The sequence below is a fragment of the Scyliorhinus canicula genome, chromosome 3 (assembly GCF_902713615.1).
Source record: "Scyliorhinus canicula chromosome 3, sScyCan1.1, whole genome shotgun sequence".
Classification (NCBI taxonomy): domain Eukaryota; kingdom Metazoa; phylum Chordata; class Chondrichthyes; order Carcharhiniformes; family Scyliorhinidae; genus Scyliorhinus; species Scyliorhinus canicula.
In genome coordinates this window covers 159,269,031-159,292,367 of record NC_052148.1, presented here as the reverse complement: position 1 = coordinate 159,292,367, position 23,337 = coordinate 159,269,031, and the positions used below count along the sequence as shown (strand labels likewise).

Here is a 23,337-nt window from a genome sequence, read left to right as displayed (position 1 = left end):
ATGTGGGTGAGGATAAGATTTCCGATATCTACGGTCAGATTCTGTCTGCGGAGCAAACTCCACTGGATGAGATGAGGAGGAAGAGGGAGGGCAGCTGGGTCTAGTTTTTGAGGAGATAGTGTGGAGTTAAGCTCTGCACAGGGTCGACTCGACCTCCTCTTGTTAGGTTCAGCTTGAGTAGGTTCAAGGTGGTGCACATGGTGTATCTGACTAGGATGTACGGGTGTTTTTAAAAATCTGGGTGAAAGACAAGTGCGCTCGGTGTTCTCGGGGCCCAGTTCTGTGCAAAACACAGTTGGTTTTTGGGTTTCCTTCTTTAACACCGTGTCGGGGATTCTTGGTATCGACCAAGAACCTTGCCCGCTGGTGGCCACTTTCGCTGTCGTGCATGCGCATGCGCGGTTGCCGTCTTCCTCTCCGCTGCCCCACAAGACGTGGCGGCTTGATCTTGCGGGGCAGCAGAGGGGAAAGAGTGCGTCTCTTAGAGACGTCGGCCCGACGATCGGTGGGCACCGATCGCGGGCCAGTTCCCTCACGAGCCCGCCCGTGGTGCTCGATCCTCTCTCCGCACCCCACAGGCCCCACACGTACCTGTCGCGCGCAGTTCACGCCGGCAGCGACCAGGTGTGGTTGCCGCCGGCGTGAACCCATCGGGGCCATTAGGCCACTCGGCCCATCCGGGCCAGAGAATCGCCGGGAAAAAGGGCGAGCGTCGATTCTTCAAGCGGCGTGTCGCAAAACGCGACACGCCATTTTGGGGGGGGGGTGTGGGAGAATTGCGGGGGGTGCCAGGGCGGCGTGGCATGGGGAGCGGAGAATAGCGTCCTAAGGCAATTTTGCATGGCCAATCCACCAAACCTGCATATCTCTGGACTATGGCAGGAAACCGGAGCACCCGGAGGAAACCCACGCAGACACGGGAGAAACGTGCAGACTCCGCGCAGGCAGTGATCCAGCCGGAAATCGAACCAGGGACCCTGGAGCTGTGAAGCAACTGTGCTAACCACTATGGTACTGTGCTCCCAATTTATTTATGAATTATAGGGGTAGCACAGTGGTTAGCACTGTCGCATCATAGCGAAGTGTTCCGGGTTCGATTCTGCATGTTCTCCCCGTGTCTGCATGGGTTTCCTCCGGGTGCACCAGTTCCTCCCACAAGTCCCAAAAGACGTGCTGTTAGGTGAATTGGATATTTTGAATTCTCCCTCTGTGTGCCCCAAACAGGTGCCGGAATGTGGCGACGAGGAGATTTTCACAGTAACTTCATTGCAGTATTAATGTAAGCCTACTTGTGACAATAAAGATTATTATTAAGGTTGATGTTTAAAATGTTTTATTTTTGTACTGTTTCTGCATACATTTGTCAGCTAATGTAGTGTTATTGTGTTATTTTGTAATATTGAAAAACCTTCTTTGGAATAAAAATATATATGTTTAAAATAACCAATAAGAAGCACGACTATAATCTCTTCAATAGTCGTGGTGGATGGGGAATGCAGCAGGCAGGGGGAAAGTTAAGCTATAAACTCTAACTTGAACAAGTTATTGGGTGGTGGAAGGATCAGAAACGAAAGCATATTTCAAAAAACATGTCTTACCTGACTAAAGCTGGCATTTATATTGAGAGAATCCAGTGAATCCCTTATGCCATCACAATATGCAACAGCATTAGATGCTCTGCAAGCTGCATCATTCAATGTGTTGTTTAGACTTGATCGTACATCAGACAAGTTTTCCTGAAGTTTGGTAGTTGCTTTGTCTAAAGTTTGACGTGAGGTAGACAAGTTCTCTAAAGCTTCTTTGGTTTCTTCGATGGCTGCAGATATAAAGGGTTGAACAAAAATTATCCCACTTACCAGCCAATATAAAATTCACCTTGGATGTCAGATGGCTGAACAGAACCCATCATATTTCAGCTTTCCATTCTGCAAATCCTCAGGTAGAAAATAATGTTTCGGCTCTACTTCAAGTTACTTTGAAAGTTTTTAAAATATCCTTTTGCACTGTACATAGGTACACAGGTTTAAGACTGCACATGAATATCATCTCTTTCTTGTACTGCCTCAGCTCATCTGCTGTTGAAAGGCATGCCTAGTTTAATCTCTAGGCTTGAGTCAAATGCTCTTCTGGCCAACCTCCTATTTTCCACTTTCCATAATCTGTAACCCCTCAAAAACTATGCGGCTCATATCCCACTCCGGCAGCTCTTTAATTTTAAAATGATCTTCCTCACCCCTCCCTTCACTGTAACCTCCATTAATCTTCAATGCTTTGAGATCTCTGCACTCCTCCAATTTTAACTGCTTGCATATCTCAGATCTTAATAGTTCCAAGATTGACAATCATATCTTCAGATGACTAGGGCCTAAAATTTGGGAATCCTTCTGCCTCTCTTGCTGTCCCTCCTTCTTTAAGACATTCTGAAAACCTGTCTCCATAAGCCTTTGTCCATCTCCAGCATTCCTAATGTGACTTTTATCAAGTTGTTTGGAACACTCTGTGAAGCACCTCCAGATGTTTTACAATGTTAAAGACTCTGGGTGAGATTTTTGCACCCCCTGTGGACTGTTTTACAGTGGCGGAGGTGGCCCACTGTTGGTTGGGGGTGGGATCTTCCGATCCCGCCGCTGTCAGCAGGGCTACCCTTGTTTGCATCCTCCATCTCTGGGGAACCCGCAGTGAGGAGTTGCGGTCAGCGGGACCAATGGCCAGCAAATTCCACCCTGTATATAAACTCCAAGTTGTTGTTATAATTTCCCTTTCCTGGACTAAAAATGTCAGAGCTGCAATCTTCTATGTAGGTCACATCTGCCCTCGTGCTTCTCTCTTGGCAGACCATTTTCTTGTAACGCAGAGGGCGTGATCCACCGGCCGCTTTGAGCTCTCGCTTGAGCGCGTGCGGCCGGGAGAGGCCTCCTGCGGTTTCCCGGCAGCCTTCACGCCTCACTGCATCTACCCAACTCCCACAAGGCGTTGGAGTCAGAATCTTGGCCAAAAGGGGCAGGACCAAAGGCTGCTCGGCAAAGTCGGTTTTAAACTGACTTTGGCGAGCTTATCGAGCAGCTACCACCGTCCCGGGATCCACTGGCCTCTCCAGTGAGGACTTGGCCGGGTGCCATTCAGCACTGGTCCACACAAACCTGGACAAGGTGGAATGGCACCCGGGGTGTCTCCTGTGCCATTGAAGGCCGATCAGGGTCAGTGCAGGCTGGCTCCCTGGTCCTCCCCCTGGAACGTGGGCACAACTAGCATCTTGGCACTGCCAGGGTGCCCAGGTGGCAGTCAAGCTGGCAAGAGCACTGCTCAGATGCCAGGTGGTAGTGGAAGGGTGTCTGGGTATGAGGGTGGCACTGCCAAGGGTCAGGGACCGAGGGGAGCCATACCCATGAAAGGACAGTGGAGGGGGGCTTTGAAGGACGAGGAGGCATTTAAGGGAGATCTAGACAAATATATGAATAGGTTGGGAATGGGTGGATACGGACTACGTAAGTGCAGACGGTTTCAGTTTAGGCAGGTACCATGGTGGCACAGGCTTGGAGGGCCGAAGAGCCTGTTCCTGCGCTATATTGTTCTGCACTATATTGTAAACCAGGGGCTGGTTTAGCACACTGGGCTAAATCACTGGCTTTTAAAGCAAACCACGGCAAGCCAGCAGCATGGTTCAATTCCCGTACCAGCCTCCCCGAACAGGTGCCGGAATGTGGCGACTAGGGGCTTTTCACTGTAACTTAATTGAAGCCTACTCATGACAATAAGCGATTTTCATTTCATTTTCATTTCATTTGAGGTGAAGTAGGGGCCTCTGGCACGTTGCGGGGGAATGGGGGTCCTGTAAGGGGGTGTTGTGGGCCTGAAGAGGGGGGACCTGATAACGGGGTGTCCTGATTGGGGGGGTGTGGGGTAGTGCCCATGTGGGTGGGGGATGACACTGCCCTTGGGTGGGGAGTGTGTGGGACCGACATGCTCACTTAGAGATTGGGGCACCCTTTCACAATGGCTGCCCGATCTTGGAGTTTAGCTCCCCAGCATTGATAAAAATTATAAGTGTGGACGAAACCAATGAGATACACCCCAGGGCCCAAAACTGTGACTTATGTGTCATTGGATAGTGATGGGGAACTCGCCGGCAGATCAGGCGTGAAAATCCCAGATAAACCCACCACAAATTAACAGAAATTTTTCCACTGAATTCCATCCAGAGGATCTAGCACCACTGTCATTTCAGTGCATTCCTCTGGGTTTTGGCCACAAACCTTGCAACACTGCATGCATTTTGGGAGGTGCAATTTGAGGAGTGGCCATTTTACAAAGGATCACCAAAGGCACGATGGGTGCGCTTTTCCCACCGCGTTGCACCAGGCGCCAATCCCATTACATCGGGCGCATAGCGGGCGAGGCCAAAACGGGTTTTGTACTGTGTGCCGAGCTGCGCCTGATGCACACAAACCACTACATCTGACGCAATCTGGATCAAGCCCTCGCTTGGTGTTATCCAGGTCTGCTTTTTTAAGTGAGTCATTAAACTCATTTAAATCTGTGCAGCCCATTCGAGGCCGCTGTCCACCAGATCCTGGTTTTCATTGACTCCACTGGCAAAGCCTCACGCCTGTGTAAATTAGTACTAGTCTCCAGAATTGTAAACCAGATGGGATGGCCAGGCCAGGGGGGCCCGGAGGCCTTTGGAGCCCCTGGGTGATTGGGGACAGGGCAGGGCAGTGCCCAGTACTAGCCTGGCACCCAGGCAGTGCCAATGTGACACTGCAGGCATACCAGGTTGGCACTGCCTTGGTGGCAAGGGGGCAGTGGCTGGGTGCCCAGTTGCCACTGCTGTAGGGGCCATGCCCATGCAAGGGGGGGGGGGGGGGGGGGGTGATGGGGAATGATGGATGGGGGTGCCTGAAAGGGGGGCCCTCACCAATCGCACTGCGGCGTGTGCTCACTTGGTTGGGCGGGAGGGGTGGCGATACCCCGATGCAGACGAGGATGCATGCATGTGGAGGTGGGTCACTCTCATGCCTGTGTGGTGTGCGGGGGCAGGGATACATGGAGTCTTAATGATGGGGGAGGCTGCCCTCTAGGATCGAGGGTTGGGGGTGTTGCTCATGTGTGCGGGGGTGAGCAATGTCTATGGAAGCAGGATGTGGGAGACCCTTAATCTCACTCTGAGATTGGCGCACCTTCAAAAATGGCACCCCGATCTCAGAAGAGATGGTCTTGCCAGTGTCTGTAGTTCCCCACTCCAGAAAAAATTTCTAAGGGTGCAATTCTCCAGCCTTGTTACGCTCTCACTCAAGGGAAACGAGACCGGTGAATAGGGGGAGAGACCAAAAAAGGGGAACCGTGCCAGGCGCCAGTTTGCCATGCAACCCGCCTGTAGCATGGCAAGAAACCAATTATCACCACTTAAGCCCCATTTCCATACAATTAACGAGAGCCGCCCGTCATCCAACGGCCTCCCGTCATTCAGCGGCCTCCCCAGCAAGTGGTCACTCTGGCACCGATTAATCCTCCTTTTGAAAAATTTGAACCTGGAGAAGAGCTTCTGTGGGGAGCTGAGGAGCTGAGTAAACATCCCTGCTAACAGGCAAAGAGCCCACGGGTGCTTGGCTTGCTGCCCCAGTGCTGGGAGAGGGGTGGGGGACCAACAGCTGGGGGTGTGGGCACTCCGCAAGAGTGGGTTGCCTTGGAGGGTGGGGGAGGGAGGCACTGGGGGGGGGGGCAACCGCTCATGGCACCCACTATGCCAACCCCTGGATCGTGTTTACCCATTCCAGGGGAAACCCTTGTCTCTGCCCGTCTGCATCACCGACCACCCATAACCACCCACTGACTGCCGAGGCCTCTAGCAGCGCAGCTGAAGGCTATTGCAAATAGCAAATGCAATCGTGGTTAAGTGAGCACTTCACACATCCCAAGTACATTCCCGTAGGTAGGCAGGCCATGCAGCATGTGTGAGTCATGGCCTAACATCTCAGTCACATCTTGATGCCTGGACACTGTGCTTGAACACTGCGGGAGGCAGCACCACACACGTAGCAGCCAACATCCGAACACCCAGGGGATGGGACACAGCTCCGGGGACTTGCCCACGGTCAGAGGATGGGTAGGTGCCACGGGTAGGAGGGGATGCCTGAAGAGGTGGGCCAAGGGTTCGGAGGTCAGCCTGCATTGCGGAAGGAAGTGACAGGCATCATACTGGTTGTGCAAAAAGGTATTTATAATGTTTGACAATTCCCCACCCGCCTGTTGGTGATGCCGCCTTCCCCACTCCCAGACCCCTCACCGCCGACCTAGCTCCCCACCCCCTCCCCCAGTGCTCTCAGTTATCCTCAATGCGCTTTGCCCTCCTAGCTCTACCACTATTTCTAGGTGTGCCCCAAGGATGCACATCTGAGGTGGAGGCAGCCAGCTGCTTACCTCGTTCCATGGCCTTCGATGCCCTGAGCGGGCATCCTCTGGGGGCTCTGAGGCCAGAGTGCCTGGCTCACTTGTCGGTGGCACATGCACAGCCACGTCGCCCTGTCCCTTGTGCTGGCTACGAGTTGCGGCCTCAGAGAGGTGGAACACGGGGGAGATGGTGGCCTCCGTCGCCACTCCATGGGACAGGTCCGGGTGGCACTCAACCCATCCTCCTCCAAAACGGTGTCCATTGGGCCCTGGGGTTCACCTTGGGATGGAGGGGCAGCTGGTTTGATCCCCGGCTGCCTTTACCCTGCATCATCTGGCTCTGCCAGCTCTGCTGGTTCTCCATGGTCTGCACCATCGTGTTGACCTCTTCAGCAATGCTCCTCAGTGACTGGGATATTCTCTGCAGCGCTTCGGCAATGCCCACCTGCAACTGGGACAAGTTCCGCAATGTCTTGGCCATTCCCGTATGAGAGCAGGACGTCCCGCAGAACCCCATCAAGGTCAGCCTGGTACTGAGACCCTCAGCCTTGGCTGTCTCCAACTGCGCAAAGCATTGGGCACATTCAATAATGGTGCTCTCCATTGCGGTTGCCACCCTAACAGTGTTGGCCTTGGTGCCATGCATTGCATCAACAACTCCTGCGCCCAAAATCTTTGGGACTCCTCCAAGCGGCAATGGACCTCCTGGAGTGTCACAGATATCTCCTTCTGAATGTCCCGGCCGCTCCCTAACGTCTCTATCAGCTCCGGATAGCCATGTTCCATCCGGCTGCTGGCTCATCTGGGAGTTCCTGCCTCCACCTGATGTACATCAGCAGCATGCTGTGGTGTGGTGCTCACCAGATTGTGCACCAAGCCTGACCACTAACATTTACCACAGAGATGTGTGTATCTGCGCTGGTGGACTGTGGGGATGACAGCTGTGTCACGACTATTACGGTGGCATCCTTGGAGCTCTCCTCTAAGATAGCCTCCTGGGAGTCTGGAGAGGGTGCCGTCGGGATGGGCCGGTGCCTTCGAATGGAGGACCTGCGGGAGAATGGACATGCCACTGCCAGTCTGGGCCCTCCCCCAACAGTTGTGTGAGAGCTTTTCTTATGGAAACACAGAGAGGGTATCATTAGTCACAGATGTGGTTCACAGTGATGGGAGATGGGTGCGTGTGAAGGATGGTTTGGGGGAATTGAAGGGGGAGGGGTGGTGGAAGGGTTAGGGGGTTGGAAGGGAGAGTGGGTGGAGGAAGGGGTGGGGGTTTTGGGGTGGGGAGCTAAGGTGTCGACTCACTCGAGCTGCCCAGTTTAGGTCATTGACTTTCTTCTTGCACTGGAGGCCAGTCCTCCTGGTCACACACCCAAGGCTCACAGCCGCCGCCACCTCAGCCCAGGTAGCATTGGCTTCTCTATAGCTAATCCTCCTGGACACCCAAGGGACACAACATCCCTCCAGGCCTCCACTGGATCTAGGAGCCTCCCCAGGTCAGCGTCCCCGAATATTGGGGCTGGTCCCTGTGGTGGTATGACTCGGAGGTTTACGGTACCTCAGAGTAGTGCTGCCATTGGTGCAGAGGAGTCGCTGCCCATTGGCTCAGGCAGGTCATGTGTCTCTCTGCCAATTGGTTGAGGTCAGTCATGTGACTGCTCGCCGATTGGCCGAGAGGCCAGTAGCCCCTCCTACGAGGCGGGGTATAAGAACCCGTAGCAGCCGGCGGTCAGCCTTTCTCTGTAAGTCGACTGCCGGGCACACAACTAGTTCATTAAAGCCTGATATTTGGAACTTCTTCACGACTCGAGTCTAATTGATGGTACATCAATTTAATGAACTAGAATTTGGAAAAGGAGCTTCGGATCAAACCAGACTGCCTCCGCGTCAGCCCGCATGCTACAAACGCATCAGCAACTTTTAAACATTGGCTGGCGTGCTTCAATAGTTACCTCACCACTACAGACAATCAACCAACAAAGGAGCAGAAACTCCACATCCTCCACTCGTGCGTGGGCACCGCCGTTTATTCGATGATAGAGGATGAACGGGACATTGACGCAGCCAAGGATCTCCTGAAAGGACATTTTCTCAGGCCTGTAAACCAAGTCTACGCGCGGCACTTCCTGGCAACAAGGCAACAGTTCCCCGGTGAGTCCCTTGATGAGTTTTATCGGGCCCTCATTGTCCTGGGGAGAAATTGCGCCTGCCCGCAAGTTACCACGGCGGAGCACCCTGAACTGCTAATCAGGGATGCCTTTGTTGCGGGCATGCAATCCTCTCAGATACACCAGCGGCTCCTAGAGAAGGACACTTTGAGCCTCATTGAGGCACGGACCCTCGCATCCTCCCTGGAGGTTGCCGACCGAAACGCCCGCGCATATGCCCCCGGCCGCGCAACGATCCCTTGGGCAACTTGGCATGTCCCTCCCCTCACCCTCACCGATTCCGACCCCCCCCCCCCCAGGCCTGCGCTGCGGGATGCTCCGATAAGCCCACGGGGCCCCGCTGCTAATTCTGTGGCCAGGCCAAGCACCCCCGCCCGCGCTGTCCGGCCCGCTCCGCAGTCTGCAAGAGCTGCGGTAAAAAGGGCCACTACTCCGTGGTCTGCCAGTCCAGGTCGGTTGCTGCTGTTCCGCGCAGCGACCATGGATCACCCCCCCCCCCCCCCCCCCCCAAAGGCCCCGGGCAACCCACAGACCTCTCAGCCCCCGCTCCCAGCCACCACGAGTGACCCACGGATGCCGCCATTTTGAGGCCCTGATGCCACGTGTGGGCCACAGGCGCCGCCATTTTGGGGCCCCAGCTCCACGTGCGAGCCACGGGCGCCGCCATTTTGGGACCCCAACTCCACATGCGGCCGACGGGTGCCGCCATCTTGGGTCAGCACGGAGGACCCCACCAGTGAATACTCCATGGGAGAAGACGACTCAGAGCTCCTGCCACGACCCGCTGCTGTGACACTGGACCAATCGCGGCCCTGCACGCTCTCCACGGCGACTACGCAAATCCTCCTAACCGGACACGAGACGAGCTGCCTACTAGGCTCCGGGAGCACAGAGAGTTTTGTCCACCCTGACACGGTAAGACATTGCACGCTCCCTGTTCACCCAGTTAAGCACAAAATCGCTCTGGCTTCAGGGTCGCACTCTGTCGAAATCACCGGGTGCTGCGTAGCGGACGTCACGGTCCAGGGGAGGGTTTTTAAAAATTACAAACTCCTCGTCCTTCCCTGTCTCTGCGCACCCGCACTTTTAGGACTGGATTTCCAATGCAACCTGCAGAGCTTGACCTTTAAATTCGGCGGCCCTATTCCCCCCCCCCCCCCCCCCCCCTTACTGTCTGCAGCCTCACGTCCCTCAAAGTGGACCCCCCTTCCTTGTTTGCGAACCTCACCCCGGATTGCAAGCCCGTGGCCACTAGGAGCAGATGATACAGTGCCCAAGACCGGACCTTCATCAGGTCCGAGGTCCAAAGGCTTCTGAAGGAAGGGGTTATGGAGGCTAGCAACAGTCCCTGGCGAGCCCAAGTGCTGGTGGTTAGGACTGGGGAGAAAGAACGGATGGTCACTGACTACAGTCAGACCATCAACAGGTTTACACAGCTGGGTGCATATCCTCTCGCCCGTATCTCCGACCTGGTTAACAGGATCGCGAAGTACAAAGTCTTCTCCACGGTGGACCTTAAGTCTGCCTATCACCAGCTGCCCATCCGCGCGAGTGACCGAAAGTACACCGCGTTCGAAGCGGATGGGCGCCTCTACCACTTTCTAAGGGTTCCATTCGGTGTCACAAATGGGGTCTCGGTCTTCCAACGGGAGATGGACCGAATGGTTGACCAACACAGTTTACGAGCAACCTTCCCGTATCTCGACAATGTCACCATCTGCGGCCACGACCAGCAGGACCATGACACCAACCTCCAAAAATTCTTCCGTACCGCAAAGCTCCTTAACCTCACATACAATAAGGATAAGTGCGTGTTTAGCATCAACCGTCTAGCCATTCTCGGCTACGTAGTGCGTAACGGAGTGATAGGCCCTGACCCCGAACGCATGCGCCCCCTAATGGAACTCCCTCTCCCCAACTCCCTCAAAGCCCTCAAACGCTGTCTGGGCTTCTTTTCTTATTATGCCCAGTGGGTCCTGAACTACGCCGACAAAGCCCGCCTCCCCCATCCAATCCACCACGTTTCCACTGTTGATGGAGGCCCGCCAGGCCTTTAGCCGCATCAAAGCAGATACTGCAAGGGCCACGTGCGTGCTATCGATGAGTCCCTCCCATTCTAGGTCGAGAGCAACGCGTCCGGTGTAGCTCTGGCGGCCACCCTGAACCAAGCGGGCAGACCCATGGCCTTCTTTTCCCGGACCCTCCACGCTTCCGAACTCCCCCATTCCTCAGTGGAAAAGGAGGCACAGGCCATTGTCGAAGCTGTGCGATACTGGAGGCGCTATCTGGCCGGCAGGAGGTTTACCCTCCTCACAGACCAACAGTCAGTGGCCGTTATGTTCGATAGTGCACAGAGGAGCAAGATCAAGAACGACAAGATCTTGCGGTGGCGGATCAAGTTGTCCACATACAACTACGATATCTTGTATCGTCCTGGGAAGCTCAACGAGCCTCCTGATGCCCTGTCCCATGATACCTGCGCCAGCGCGCAGATAGACCGCCTCCGCACCCTCCACGCGGACCTCTGCCATCCAGGGGTAGCCCGCTTCTACCATTTCATTAAGACCCGCAACCTGCCCTACTCCATCGAGGAGGTCAGGACTGTAACCAGGGATTGCCACATTTGCGCGGAGTGCAAGCCGCACTTCTACCGCCCCGAGCAGGCGCATCTGCTAAAGGCATCCCGCCCCTTTGAACGTCTCAGCATGGACTTCAAGGGTCCCATCCCCTCCAACAACCGCAACATATACTTTCTAAGTGTGATTGACGAATAGTCCTGCTTTCCTTTTGCCATCCCCTGTCCCAACATGACCACAATAACCGTCATCAAGGCCCTCCTCTCTATTTTCTCCCTGTTTGGTTACCCCGCATACATCCACAGCGACCGGGGTCCTCTTTCATGAGTGAGGAGCTGCGTCAATTCCTGCTCAGCAGGGGCATCGCCTCTAGCAGGACGACCAGTTATAACCCCCGGGAGAACGGTACAGTCTGGAAGACTGTCCTACTGGCCCTACGGTCCAGAAATCTCCCGATCTCCCACTGGCAAAAGGTTCTCCCAGACGCCCTCCATTCGATTTGGTCCCTCCTCTGTACTGCCATGAACAAAACACCTCATGAACGTCTTCTTGTTTTCCCCAGGAAGTCATCCTCAGGATCCCCGCTCCCGACCTGGCTGGCTACCCCCGGGCCCATCTTTCTCCGGAAGCATGTGCGGGTGCACAAGTCTGACCCGTTGGTTGAACGAGTCCAGTTACTCCACGCTAACCCGCAGTACGCGTACGTGGAGTATCCCGACGGACGGCAGGACACGGTCTCCCTTCGGGACCTGGCATCCGCCGGCGTGCGGCCACAACCCCCCACACCAACCCCCCCCACCCCCCCCCCCAGGCGCCCCCAGCACCCCCGCAACCCAGCGCACAGGAACCCTCTCCCCCGGCCAGGGCTTCGCTAGCACCGACCAGGGGTACGGACACAGGGCCACGACCGCCGCTCCCGGAGTCACGGACGACCACCGCTCCAAAGTCACCGGCGCCGCTGTGCAGGTCCAGCAGGACATTGAAGGCACCCGTCAGACTGAGCGAGTCGATTTGATGTTCCACTGGACTTTTGTCGGACTCTTCGTGTTGTTCAGCGTTACCTTGTTCACTGTTGCATCTTCCTTTTCATTTTTTTTTGCTTCTTTGTTCCTCGATTGTTCATAAGTGCATTGTGCACGGTATTGTTGTTCTTTTGTACATTCGTCGCGGGCCAGTGGGCAGCCACCAGACATCTCGGTACACCTTGTTCTCTCTAGTCATACTACCAGTTCGATGCCCCCCCCCCCCTTTTCTCCTCTCCTCGTCTTCCCCCCCCCCCCCCCCCCCCCCACGGCTTCTTTCTCCACAAGGGGTGAATGTGGTGGTATGACTAGGAGGTTTACGGTACCTCAGAGTAGTGCTGCCATTGGTGCAGAGGACTCGCTACCCATTGGCTCAGGCAGGTCATGTGTCTCTCTGCCAATTGGCTGAGGTCAGTCATGTGACTGCTCGGCGATTGGCCGAGAGGCCAGTAGCCCCTCCTATGAGGCGGGGTATAAGAACCCGTAGCAGCCAGCAGTCGGCCTTTCTCTGTAAGTCGACTGCCGGGCACACAACTAGTTCATTAAAGCCTGATATTTGGAACTTCTTCACGACTCGAGTCCAATTGATGATACATCAGTCCCCTCGGTGCCATTGTTGCGAACTGACTGGGGTTCGCTGAGGAAGTGCTGCTTGACCTTGTTGAACAGATCATTTTGAACAGGGAGGTTTACAGTTGGGAATGTATCTCAGAATCTACAGTGCACAGTCAAGTCTGCACTGGCCCTTGGAAAAAGCACCCTACTTAAGCCCACGCCTCCACCCTATCCCCATAACCCTGCAACCCAACCTAACCTTTTGGACACTGAGGGGCAATTTATCATGGCCAATCCACCTAACCTGCACATCTTTGGAATGTGGGCCGAAATTGGAGCACCCGGAGGAAACCCACGCAGACACGGGGGGAAAGTGCAATCTCCACACAGACAGTCACCCAAGGCTGGAATTGAACCTGGGACCCTTGATTTGTGATGCAGCAGTGCTAACCACTGTGCCCCTTTGGGTGCTCTGGTTTCCTCCCACAGTCCAAAGACATGCAGGTTAGGTGGATTGGCCATGATAAATTGCCCTTAGTGACCAAAAAGTTTAGGAGGGGTTATTGGGTTTTGGGGATAGGGTGGAAGTGAGGGCTTAAGTGGGTCGGTGCAGACTCGATGGGCAGACTGGCCTACCGCCATATTAATTGTGTTTCAAACAATATAAGGGGCATTGAGGGTGAAAAATTAATTTACTGTGTCTAGGATTTTTAAAATTAAACATCACGGGACAAGCCCAACGAGAGGAGATGCAATTTCAGATTTAGTCTTGCGAAATGAAAATTAGCAAGTGGGTGAAGTGACAATGGCCGATCAGGGACCACAATTCAGTTAGATTCAGTATTATTATGAAAAAGGACAGTTATAAATCAGGAGTGAAAGTTTTAAACTGGGGGAAGGCAAACTTTAAAAAACTGAGAAGTGATTTGGCGGAGGTGGACTGGACAAGACTGCTAAAGGATAAATCAGTGGTAAACCAGTGCGAAGCGCTAATAAGTGAGTTCCTTAGGGTACAAAGCAGACATGACCCCTCCAAAAATAAGAATGGTACTGCCACATCTCGACCCCCTGGTTGTCTAGAAAAATACAGCAGAAGATTATGCAGAAAAAGAAAGCTTATGATAATCACAAAATCTCAACCCTGCCGATAGCCCAGAGGGGTATAGAAAGTACAGGGATCAAACAAACAAGGAAATAAGGAAATCACGAGAAGCATGAAAAATATTAGCAAGCAAGATTATGGAACACCCATAGATGTTTTATCAGTATAAAGAGCAAAAAGATAGTTAAAGAAAAAGTTGGACCAATTGGAGATGAAGGGAACTTATGTAAAGATGCAGAGGATATGGGAAAGTTTTACACATTTCTTTTGTCTCCGTATTCACAAAGGAAAGGGATGATGCGGATATAGATGTCCAAGACGAGCAGTGTTGGATAAAATCATAACGAGAGAGGAAGTATTAGAGTTGGAATCGTTGACAGTGGATGTTTAAGGAGCTCAGGGAGGAAATAGCAGATACTCTGTGGATAATTTTCTAATCTTCACGAGACACAGGGAAGGTACTGGAGGACTGGAGGAATGCAAATGTAGTTACGTTGTTTGAAAAGATATGAAGGAAAGGCCAAACAATTATAGGCCAGTTAGTCTTACTTTGGTGGTGGGCAAATTATTAAAATCAATCTTGTGAGATCGGATGAACTGTCACTTAGAAAGGCATGGACTAGTCAGGGATAGTCTGCATGGCTTTGTTAAGGGAAGGTAATGCCTTACAAATTTGACTGAATTCTTTGAGGAAGTGACAAGGAGGATCAGTGAGGGTAGTGCAATAGATGTTGTCTACATGGATTTTAGTAAGGCATTTGACATGGTCCACATGGCAGATTGGTCAAAACTGTAAATCCCGATGGAATAGTGAGTAACGTGGCAAATTGGAGCCAAAGTTGGCTTAGTAACAGGAAACAAAAGGTAATGGTTGATGGCTGTCCTTGCAAAATGGAAGCTGCGTCAAGTGGTGTTTCGCAGAGCTTGGTGTTGGGACCCCTGTTTGTTTTATATATTAATGATTTCGGCTTGAATGTTTTTGGGGGGGGGGGGTACAATTGTGAAATTTGCAGACAACACAACAATTGGCCACATAGTGGATAGTGTAGAAAGCTGTAAGCTTCAAACTTATATAGATGGGTTGGTGGAGTGGGCAGGAAAGCGAAAGATGGAGTTCAATTCAGATAAATGCAAGGTAATGCATTTAGAGAGATCCAACTGTGAATACACAATACACGGGAATATACTGAGAGGTGTAGATGAAGTGAGAGATCTTGCCGTGCAAGTGCACACGACCCTAAAGTAGCAGAACAGGTGGATAACATTGTAAAGAAGGCATACGGAATGCTCTACTTCATTTGCAGAGGTATAGAATGCAAAAATAGAGACATAATGATGAATCTGTGTAAGATATTGGTGAGGCCATAACTGGAGTATCTTGCGCGCAGTTCTGGTCACCACACTGAAGGAAGGATGTAATTGCTCTCGAGATAGTGAAGAGAAAATGTACTACAATGTTGCCAAGGCTGGAGAATTGTTGCTATCAGGAGAGATTGGAAAGGTTAGGGTTGTTTTCCTTGAAGAGAGAAGGCTGAGGGGTGACATGATTAAGGTGTACAAAATTGTGAGGGCTACAGATGGAGTAGCCAGGAGGAACCTGTTTCTTTTGGCAGAGAGTTCAAAAAACAGGGAGGGGTCATAGATTCAAGCTCAGTGTCAGAAAGATTAGAGGGGACATGAGGGGGAACTTTTTTTATGCAGAGGGTGGTGGGTGTCTGGAATTCGCTACCTGAGTTGGTGGTGGAAGCAGAGACCTTAAACTCTTTTGAAAGGTACCTGGATCTGCACCGTGAGGGCTGAAAACTGCAGGGCAATGGGATGTGTGCAGGAATGTGGGATTAGAAAGTGCACCTGAGTGTCTCTGGGTTGGCATGGACAAGAGGGGCCAAATGGCCCCCTTCTGTGCTCTATCCTTTCTATGGTTCTAAGCCATTTTTTCTGAACAGATTATTTCTTCCAAATTAAGTATTTAGTAACAAAGTTTCCAATTTTAAAGACCTATTTTGTGGAGCGTGTCTTGTGGTTAAATGTGTCAGATTCTGCAGAAATCATTCTCTGTACCAATCCCAGGAAATTAAACTGAAATGTGCAGTACTGATTCTTCATCTCTAGAGGGCCTCTACTTACAATCCATGAACATGAAAAGTCTGGCTACAACATGAGACGATACAAAATAAAACACAAAACATCAGTGTTTCGGGACTGAACTTCTGGATAATTTCTCGCAAGTATCTTTTATACATCCTTCAATTGTAATGAACTGAATTCAATTCTGTTTGAATTACTTTAAGTTTCATCTGCTTTGTACCAGGTTTCCCTTGAATTCTCGTTATTTTTTGACCTTTGGAGGACCATTTTTGAATAGAGTCAGTGATTCAATATTCAAAAGGTCGATACAGCTAAGAATCATCTTTACAATAGCTTTAGGAAGCATTGTTTTGGAAACTAAACAGGAAATCTCAATGATGGATTTTGTGCAGACAAATAATTTCCAAGCAGGTGATTTAAATACATTTCTAGTCAAGGGTTAAAATCCAGGGTGGTCTCAACTACAACAATTTAAGTATGGATCCAAACCAACAGACAGAAAACAACAAAAGACCAAAACACACAAGTGCACAAGACTTCACATATTTGAAGTTGACATTACCTTTGATAGCCCTTTCCAATGTGACTTCAATGCAAGGAAAAAAATGAAGCAAAGAAAGGTAACAACGGAAAGCAATGTAGAGTAGCAGCAGGAATAGAGTTCATCTGTGCCCATGAGGTTTTGGCTGTCCTCGATTTTCGAGCCAGTTTTGAATTCCAAAATCCATGATTCAGTTTGAGTAACCAAACAAACTAGTTTGCTTAAGCATACTAGAGAAAAGCCTTGTCAAGTACGGTCCTGGCCGACATAGGCCAGTAAATCCCAGGTTCGATTCTTGGTGTTTCCAGGCTCAGCTAATCCTAGTCAAAACAACATCTTAGGGGTGATCAAATCAGTTGGCACTTTCTTCACCGGTCAATCTCAATTGAAAAGTGGGCATATTGGGTAAGGACTGACTTGAGATCAACTACAACATTCTCCTCGCCTCCTCCATGTTTTAGTAGATTGACAGTACTCACCCATCTATTAAACAATTGCAATTTGAGCTTGCTATCTAAAATTAATGCTAGTTATGGAACAATACAGCAGTCTGATGTCGCTGCACAGTAGCACAGTGGTTAGCACTGTTGCTTCACTGAGCCAGGGACCCGGGTTTCATTCCTGCTTGGATCACTGTCTGTGAGAAGGCTGCACATTCTCCCCGTGACTGCGTGGGATTCCTCCAGGCACTCCGATTTCCCCCCACTAGTCCCGAAAGACGTGCTTGTTAGGTGAATTGGACATTCCGAATTCTCCCTCCGTGTACCCGATTAGGTGCCGGAGTGTGACAACTAGGGGATTTTCACAGTAACTTCATTGCAGTGTTAATGTAAGCCTACTTGTGACACTAAAAGATTTTATTATTGGATGGCAAAATACATTAGTGAATAACGGAAGTTCAGATCACAGATGTTGGCAGCTAATTTCACAACTTCATTACAGAATTGTTGGTCTCCGAGGTTATTTTCCACACAAACAGGACACCTTTTCAATTGTAGCTCTCGGACTGCCAGAAATCACTGTATTATCTGGATACCCAGATAAATTTCAACACTATGCATCTCATTTAAAAATAAAACACTTGCAGACTGTTACGTTCATTATAGAGAAATTAAAATTAAATTTCAATCTTTTACTTTGACTCCTTGGCTTTCCAAGCTAACACGTGTCTGGTGGTTCAATCCCAGACCCTTTTATTAGACCATAAGATGATAAGACATAGGAGCAGAATTAGGCCACTCGGCCCATCAGGTCTGCTTCACTATTCAATCATGGCTGATATTTTTCTCATCTCCTTTCTCCTGCCTTCTCCCCATAACCTCCGATTCCCTTATTTATCAAAAACCTATCTATCTCTCTCTTAAAGACTCAGTGATTTGGCCTCCACAGCCTTCTGCGGCAAAGAGTTCCACAAATTCACCACCCTCTGGCTGAAGAAATTCCTCCTCATCTCATTTTAAAGTATCGTCACTATAGTCTGAGATTGTGTCCTCTGGTTCTAGCTTTTCTTACAAGTGGAAACATCCTCTCCACAACCACTCTATCCAGGCCTCGCAGTATCCTGTAAGTTTCAAAAAGATCCCCCCTCATCCTTCTAAACCCCAATGAATACAGACCCAGAATCCTCAACCGTTCCTCATATGACAAGCTCTTCATTCCAGGGATCATTCTTGTGAACCTCCTCTGGACCCTTTCCAAGGCCAGCACATCCTTCCTTACATACGGGGCCCAAAACTGCTCACAGTACTCCAAATAGAGTCTGAACAGAGCCTTATATAGCCTCAGAAGTAAACCAGCATGGGCTGGTTTAGCTCACTGGGCTAAATCACTGGCTTTTAAAGCAGACCAAGCAGGCCAGCAGCACAGTTCGATTCCCGTACCAGCCTCCCCGGACAGGCGCCGGAATGTGGCGACTAGAGGCTTTTTACAGTAACTTCATTGAAGCCTACTCGTGACAATAAGCGATTTTCATTTCATTTCATTCATTCTAGCCCTCTCGACATGAATACTAACATTGCATTTGCCTTCCTAACTATCGATTGAACCTGCAAGTTAACCTTAAGAAATCGTGATTGAATACTCATTTCTTCATCATATATACTACATTTGCTAACTAATATTATGATCATAAAATTTATTTCAATCTCCAAATAAATTTAGCGTACTCACTTCATTTTTTCCAACTAAGGGGCAATTTAGCATGGCCAATCCACCTACCCTGCACATCTTTGGGTTGTGGGGGGCGAAACCCACGCAAAACCCAACACTTTTTAAAACTTGGAAAATCCATGGCAGTTGATTGAAATAAGTGGAAAATTATAGCACAGATACTTCAATATGCTCCATTCATGTTTACAACATTAGATGTTTAAATCTTGCTCACTCAAGTTAAATTTACAAAATTAATTAATTGCACATTCAACTAAAATAAAAATATGCATATTTCTTTTAACACTAAAATATCCAAGAAACCAGAGTTGAATTTTCTTGAAACTATTTTTTCCCCTGCTATTGTAGCTCAACGTATTGCAGGTTTGTCTCACTTCTTCCCAGTGTTGTGTATCCTGCAGAAGTTCTGCTAGTGGATCAGTAAAAAAATGTCTCCTGCTTAGCTATCGTTCGTCTTATTCCTCTTTTTCTACTTATCAATAACTAGCTCCCTATCCCACTCATCTTATGTATCATTCTAATTTCCGATTTCCTATTCCACATCACATGTTAACCACCTGAGCACTGAATGTACTTTGTTCCTTGCCAAATATGCATATTTTTTCATAAATTGCGAACTAAACCTTTTCTAAATCATTAGCAGAAATTAGAATTCTTGAACTAATTGTACACAACGCACCTCTGGCCATTTTGAATGAACCCTCCAGTGCAGGGATTACATCTTTTTCAAAGCGTGCGTTAACTTTGCCACCAAGAATGCTCCCAATATCTGTAGGAGAAAAGGTTGTGTCATTCTGTTCAGCAAAATGCAATTATACTCCAAATAACCTTTTGTGAGAAAATTATCTGTGAATCTGAACATATTAAAAATTACAGATGCTTGCCATTCATTTCTCACATATTTAACAGAAATTCCCTTGGCAAGTCAGAAAAGTTCTTTCAGCATATATTGTACAAGAAGCTCCTGGTTTATAATATATGACAGACATGGTAAATGTGTGGCTCAGTGAAAACACCAGTTGATATGGTATTGTACGAGGCAACTACTTGCATTTACACACTTCAAGGAGAAGGAAGAGGCAGGTATTGCATCCGAGTTCCTTTTTTTAATCTTTTACTATTCACAGCCAGGAAATTGGATCTCAAACCTAATATAAATGCATAAATGTTTTGCACTTTCCAAGACATTGCAATGAATTAGCGATTTTCAGTATATAGTGAAACAATTTAAGTACTAGTTCACCAACATTTCAACTACCTATCATCTAAATTAACTTACAATTTCAACATTTAATGCAATGCCCTTTTTTAAATCCTGACAAAAAAAATTGATGAGGAGTCTATCAAAGAAACTCAGTCTAGACTTAACAAGGTGTCATGGCATGATGAACTCACTTTAAAGTATGTGGAGGAACCGCAGCACCTCAATTACAATGGAAATTCATCGTCTAAAAGCCCTTGTGTGACAATGTACTGCAGCAAATGATGGACCATCATGAAGAGTGACGTTACTCAAATGTGAGCATTTGAAATAAAAGGACTCAGATGGATATTACGTGTGTCAGGGATGGTCAAGTGGATAAAAGAGTGAGGGCTCAAGAAAGCTGGTATTAAAAGGAACTTGTATGAGGCAGTGATCAAAGAATTTCATATATTTGGAAACGCAACGCAAACAAAAAGGGGGGGGGGGGGTGTTTGGGAGAAGTGGTAATGCAAGGCAAAACACCCAGAAAATGTACACGAGGAAGATCCAAGATGGCATGGATGGATAACAGCACAACACGGACTGGCCACTCATTGGGACAGGCAGCAAGAGTAGCGGAGAATAGAAATCAGTGGAGAAAGATTGTCCAAGATTTCCACCGGGCAGCACGGTAGCACAGTGGTTGGCACTGCTGCCTCACAGCCACAGCAGGGACCCAGGCTCAATGCCAGCTTACAGGAATGGTTGGGGAGGGGGGGGGGGGGGGGGGGGGGTGCAGTGGCCAAGGCAGGATGCTCTTTAAGAGGGTTGGTGCAGACTCGATTGGCCAAATGGCCTCCTCTTCTGGAATGTAGGGATTCTATTCTATAATGTTGCAACCCTTGAAATGAGGACATATGAAAGGCACAAAAAATATAGTCAAAGACATAAAACCACAAGTCAAGTTTAAACCTCAAATGGGTTACACAAAATACTAGGTGGAAGTTAAGGAAATAGAACACCTGAATTTAAAATTACACTTTGACTAGGAGCAAAACTGAACCTGAGGATTTTAAATTTGGTCCATTTAAATTTGGCATCAAGTGTGGACATGTAGCTCACACATTGAACATTTGTCAGGGTCATGATATGGGAATTACAATGTGATCACTAACCAAACTAAAGAAGGGCTGTAAAACCAACACTGTGCGAATGTTGGCTCATGACGTTTTATTAAACATCTACGAGGAAAGGTGCAACAAATCTATTTATTTATTACATAAAGCTTTATTGAGCAAGTCCCATAAAGTACATTTGAGCTTAACTGCTGCTGTATATGTTCAACAATACCAAGTACATGTTAGATCTCTTTTTTAAAAGGTTGATTTCTTTGAAAGGCTTTTTTAAAAATTCATTTGTGGGGTGTGCGCTTGTTGGCAATGCTGGAACTTACTGCCCGTCACTAATTGCTTGTAAGATACAAGTGAGTATCTTGCCAGGCTAGGCTACTACTATATCCATGATGCTGAGGATAACTTCATTTTTCAATAAATGACCTCAAACTGAAATTAGGAATATGGGCATGAGAGCACTAATACTTTCCTTAGTAATTAAATCGATATAGAGCTGGATTCTCCGTTCGGAGGCTGTGGGCTGGATTCTCCGCCTCGCGACATTGAAAATGCGGATCACGATTGGGCAGAGAATCGGGCATCTGGCAAAAATTGAGGTTCGTGCCCGGCGTCAATTCAGACGCCCATGCTCCAGTCTCGCACTGGTGGCAGAAACAAGGTTTGGGTCCCATGCCGGTGAGAGCACGCAAAACTGGCATACATTCATTTAAATGCACTTAACGCATTGGGCCCAGTATGCCCCACGCATTCACGGTGCACCGCTGTTCTCAGGTGGAAGTCACACGGGCATGATTCACTGCTGGTATTTACAAAAGGGGACTGGGTGCCATGGCTGCTGAGAGGGAGAGAGAAGGTAAGCAAGTGTTAAAACATATTCAAAATTGGGGGGGTGGCTGCCAGGGCTAAGGGGGGGGAACAACCTGGCGACAGGTCCAAGGATTCAGGGTGTTCCCCCTCATGGTCGGGGTAGCCTGGCTCAGGCTGCCACTGCTGCAGCATCTGTTTTAAACCCACCCATTTGGTACAAGTTACAGGCCCCTGGCCAATCACCTTGCTGACTGCTGTCTCTGTTCTGTAATTGTCCAGACAGCCTCTGGTCATTTGGGAGCCCACCCAGGCCACCACTCTGGAAACCCTCAGACACCAGCTGACCCAGCAACAGGACAGACATGGCCACGCTCAATCGGCGGCACACAAGGTGCTGGCACTCCTCAGTGCACTCATCAGAAACACAACCCCATTGCAAGGGAATAGCATAAACCACTCCAAACAAAGGACACATGCACTGTGGCCCTTTTGCACCCTCTCTGGCACACTGCCCCTCTCAGGGAAGAGATCTCAGCAGTGATACTATCAGCTAGCCCTCCCCTCAGGACCACCAGCTGTCTCCAACCCCTGCTTGCCCACAATGCCCCTGTTCTCATCCATCCTGCCCCTGGACAGGTTGCCACAACTTGTCCGTCACACCCAGCACCCACATCGCACTGCAGCCAAGCACCCAGCAGATGCACACTTCCCTTGCTCACCCTCATCTGTAGGACATGCCCATGCACCTGTAGGCATGGAGGCAATTGGTGAACCTTTCCACTGCACAACTTGATGCCACCCTGCTGTCAGGATACCACATGGTCCACCCAATGAAGACACCCACAGTAGACCCCACTGCGGAAACAGAACAGGAGCCACAGAGCCTATCGTTGACCTGGGTTGGGGCAGCCACTGGTAATCCTGTTGCCAGGGACGGTGGTGAGGATAGAGGCTCCCCACATCACAGGTCCAATGCCACTCACTGATGGGGACAGGGGTGCAGTGTGCAATGCAACAGGGGTGAAGGAAGCGCCGCATCAGAGCATGTGTATAATGTCAGCATCTTTCCTTTGCCAAAGACATCGGCCAACCAGGGAGACATTGCACCGCCTGTGTCAGATGGTGGTGCACCTCACACCACGGTGGTATGGAGGAGGGCACTCGCTCCCGGTGATCTTCAAGTGACGGTTGGCCTGAACATTTATACTTCTGGATCTTTCCAGGGCCAAGTGGGAACCTGTCTGGGATCTCGGAGACATCTGCACACAGGGGCATTCACACTGTGATGGATGCCCTATATGCCCAGGCGGGGACTATATGAACTTTAGTCTGGACCAGGCACAGCAGGATGCCCAAGAAGTAGGATTTGCCACCATCGCTGGCATGTCCCAGGTCCACGGGGTGATTAATGGCACACATGTCCCCCTACAAGCAATGGCTCCTCAGAGGGTGCCCTTCATCAATTGGAAGCAGTTTCACTTCATGTTCAGTTGGTGTGTGCGGCAGCACATTAAGACATCTGCACCCGATACCAGGCAGTGCACACGACACATGCATCCTTGCAAACCCATCGGTACCCGGCACCTTCAAGATGCTCCCTTGGGTG

General features: G+C 49.8%; 1 protein-coding gene across 17 annotated transcripts in view; it reads right to left on the bottom strand.

Annotated features, from left to right (window-relative positions):
• LOC119963057 (prominin-1-A-like) overlaps window positions 1–23,337 on the bottom strand; it is a 308,012-nt gene that overhangs the window by 120,653 nt on the left and 164,022 nt on the right. For 13 of the 17 annotated variants that reach the window (XM_038791582.1, XM_038791585.1, XM_038791593.1 and 10 more), the window contains 3 exons: window positions 19,288–19,377; window positions 16,461–16,484; window positions 1,599–1,816 (listed from right to left, as the gene is read on the bottom strand). In XM_038791582.1, the coding sequence (XP_038647510.1) occupies window positions 1,599–1,816; window positions 16,461–16,484; window positions 19,288–19,377 (332 nt within the window). The remainder of the gene's footprint in view (window positions 1–1,598; window positions 1,817–16,460; window positions 16,485–19,287; window positions 19,378–23,337) is intronic. The other 4 variants (XM_038791584.1, XM_038791591.1, XM_038791598.1 and 1 more) reach the window with 2 other exon arrangements.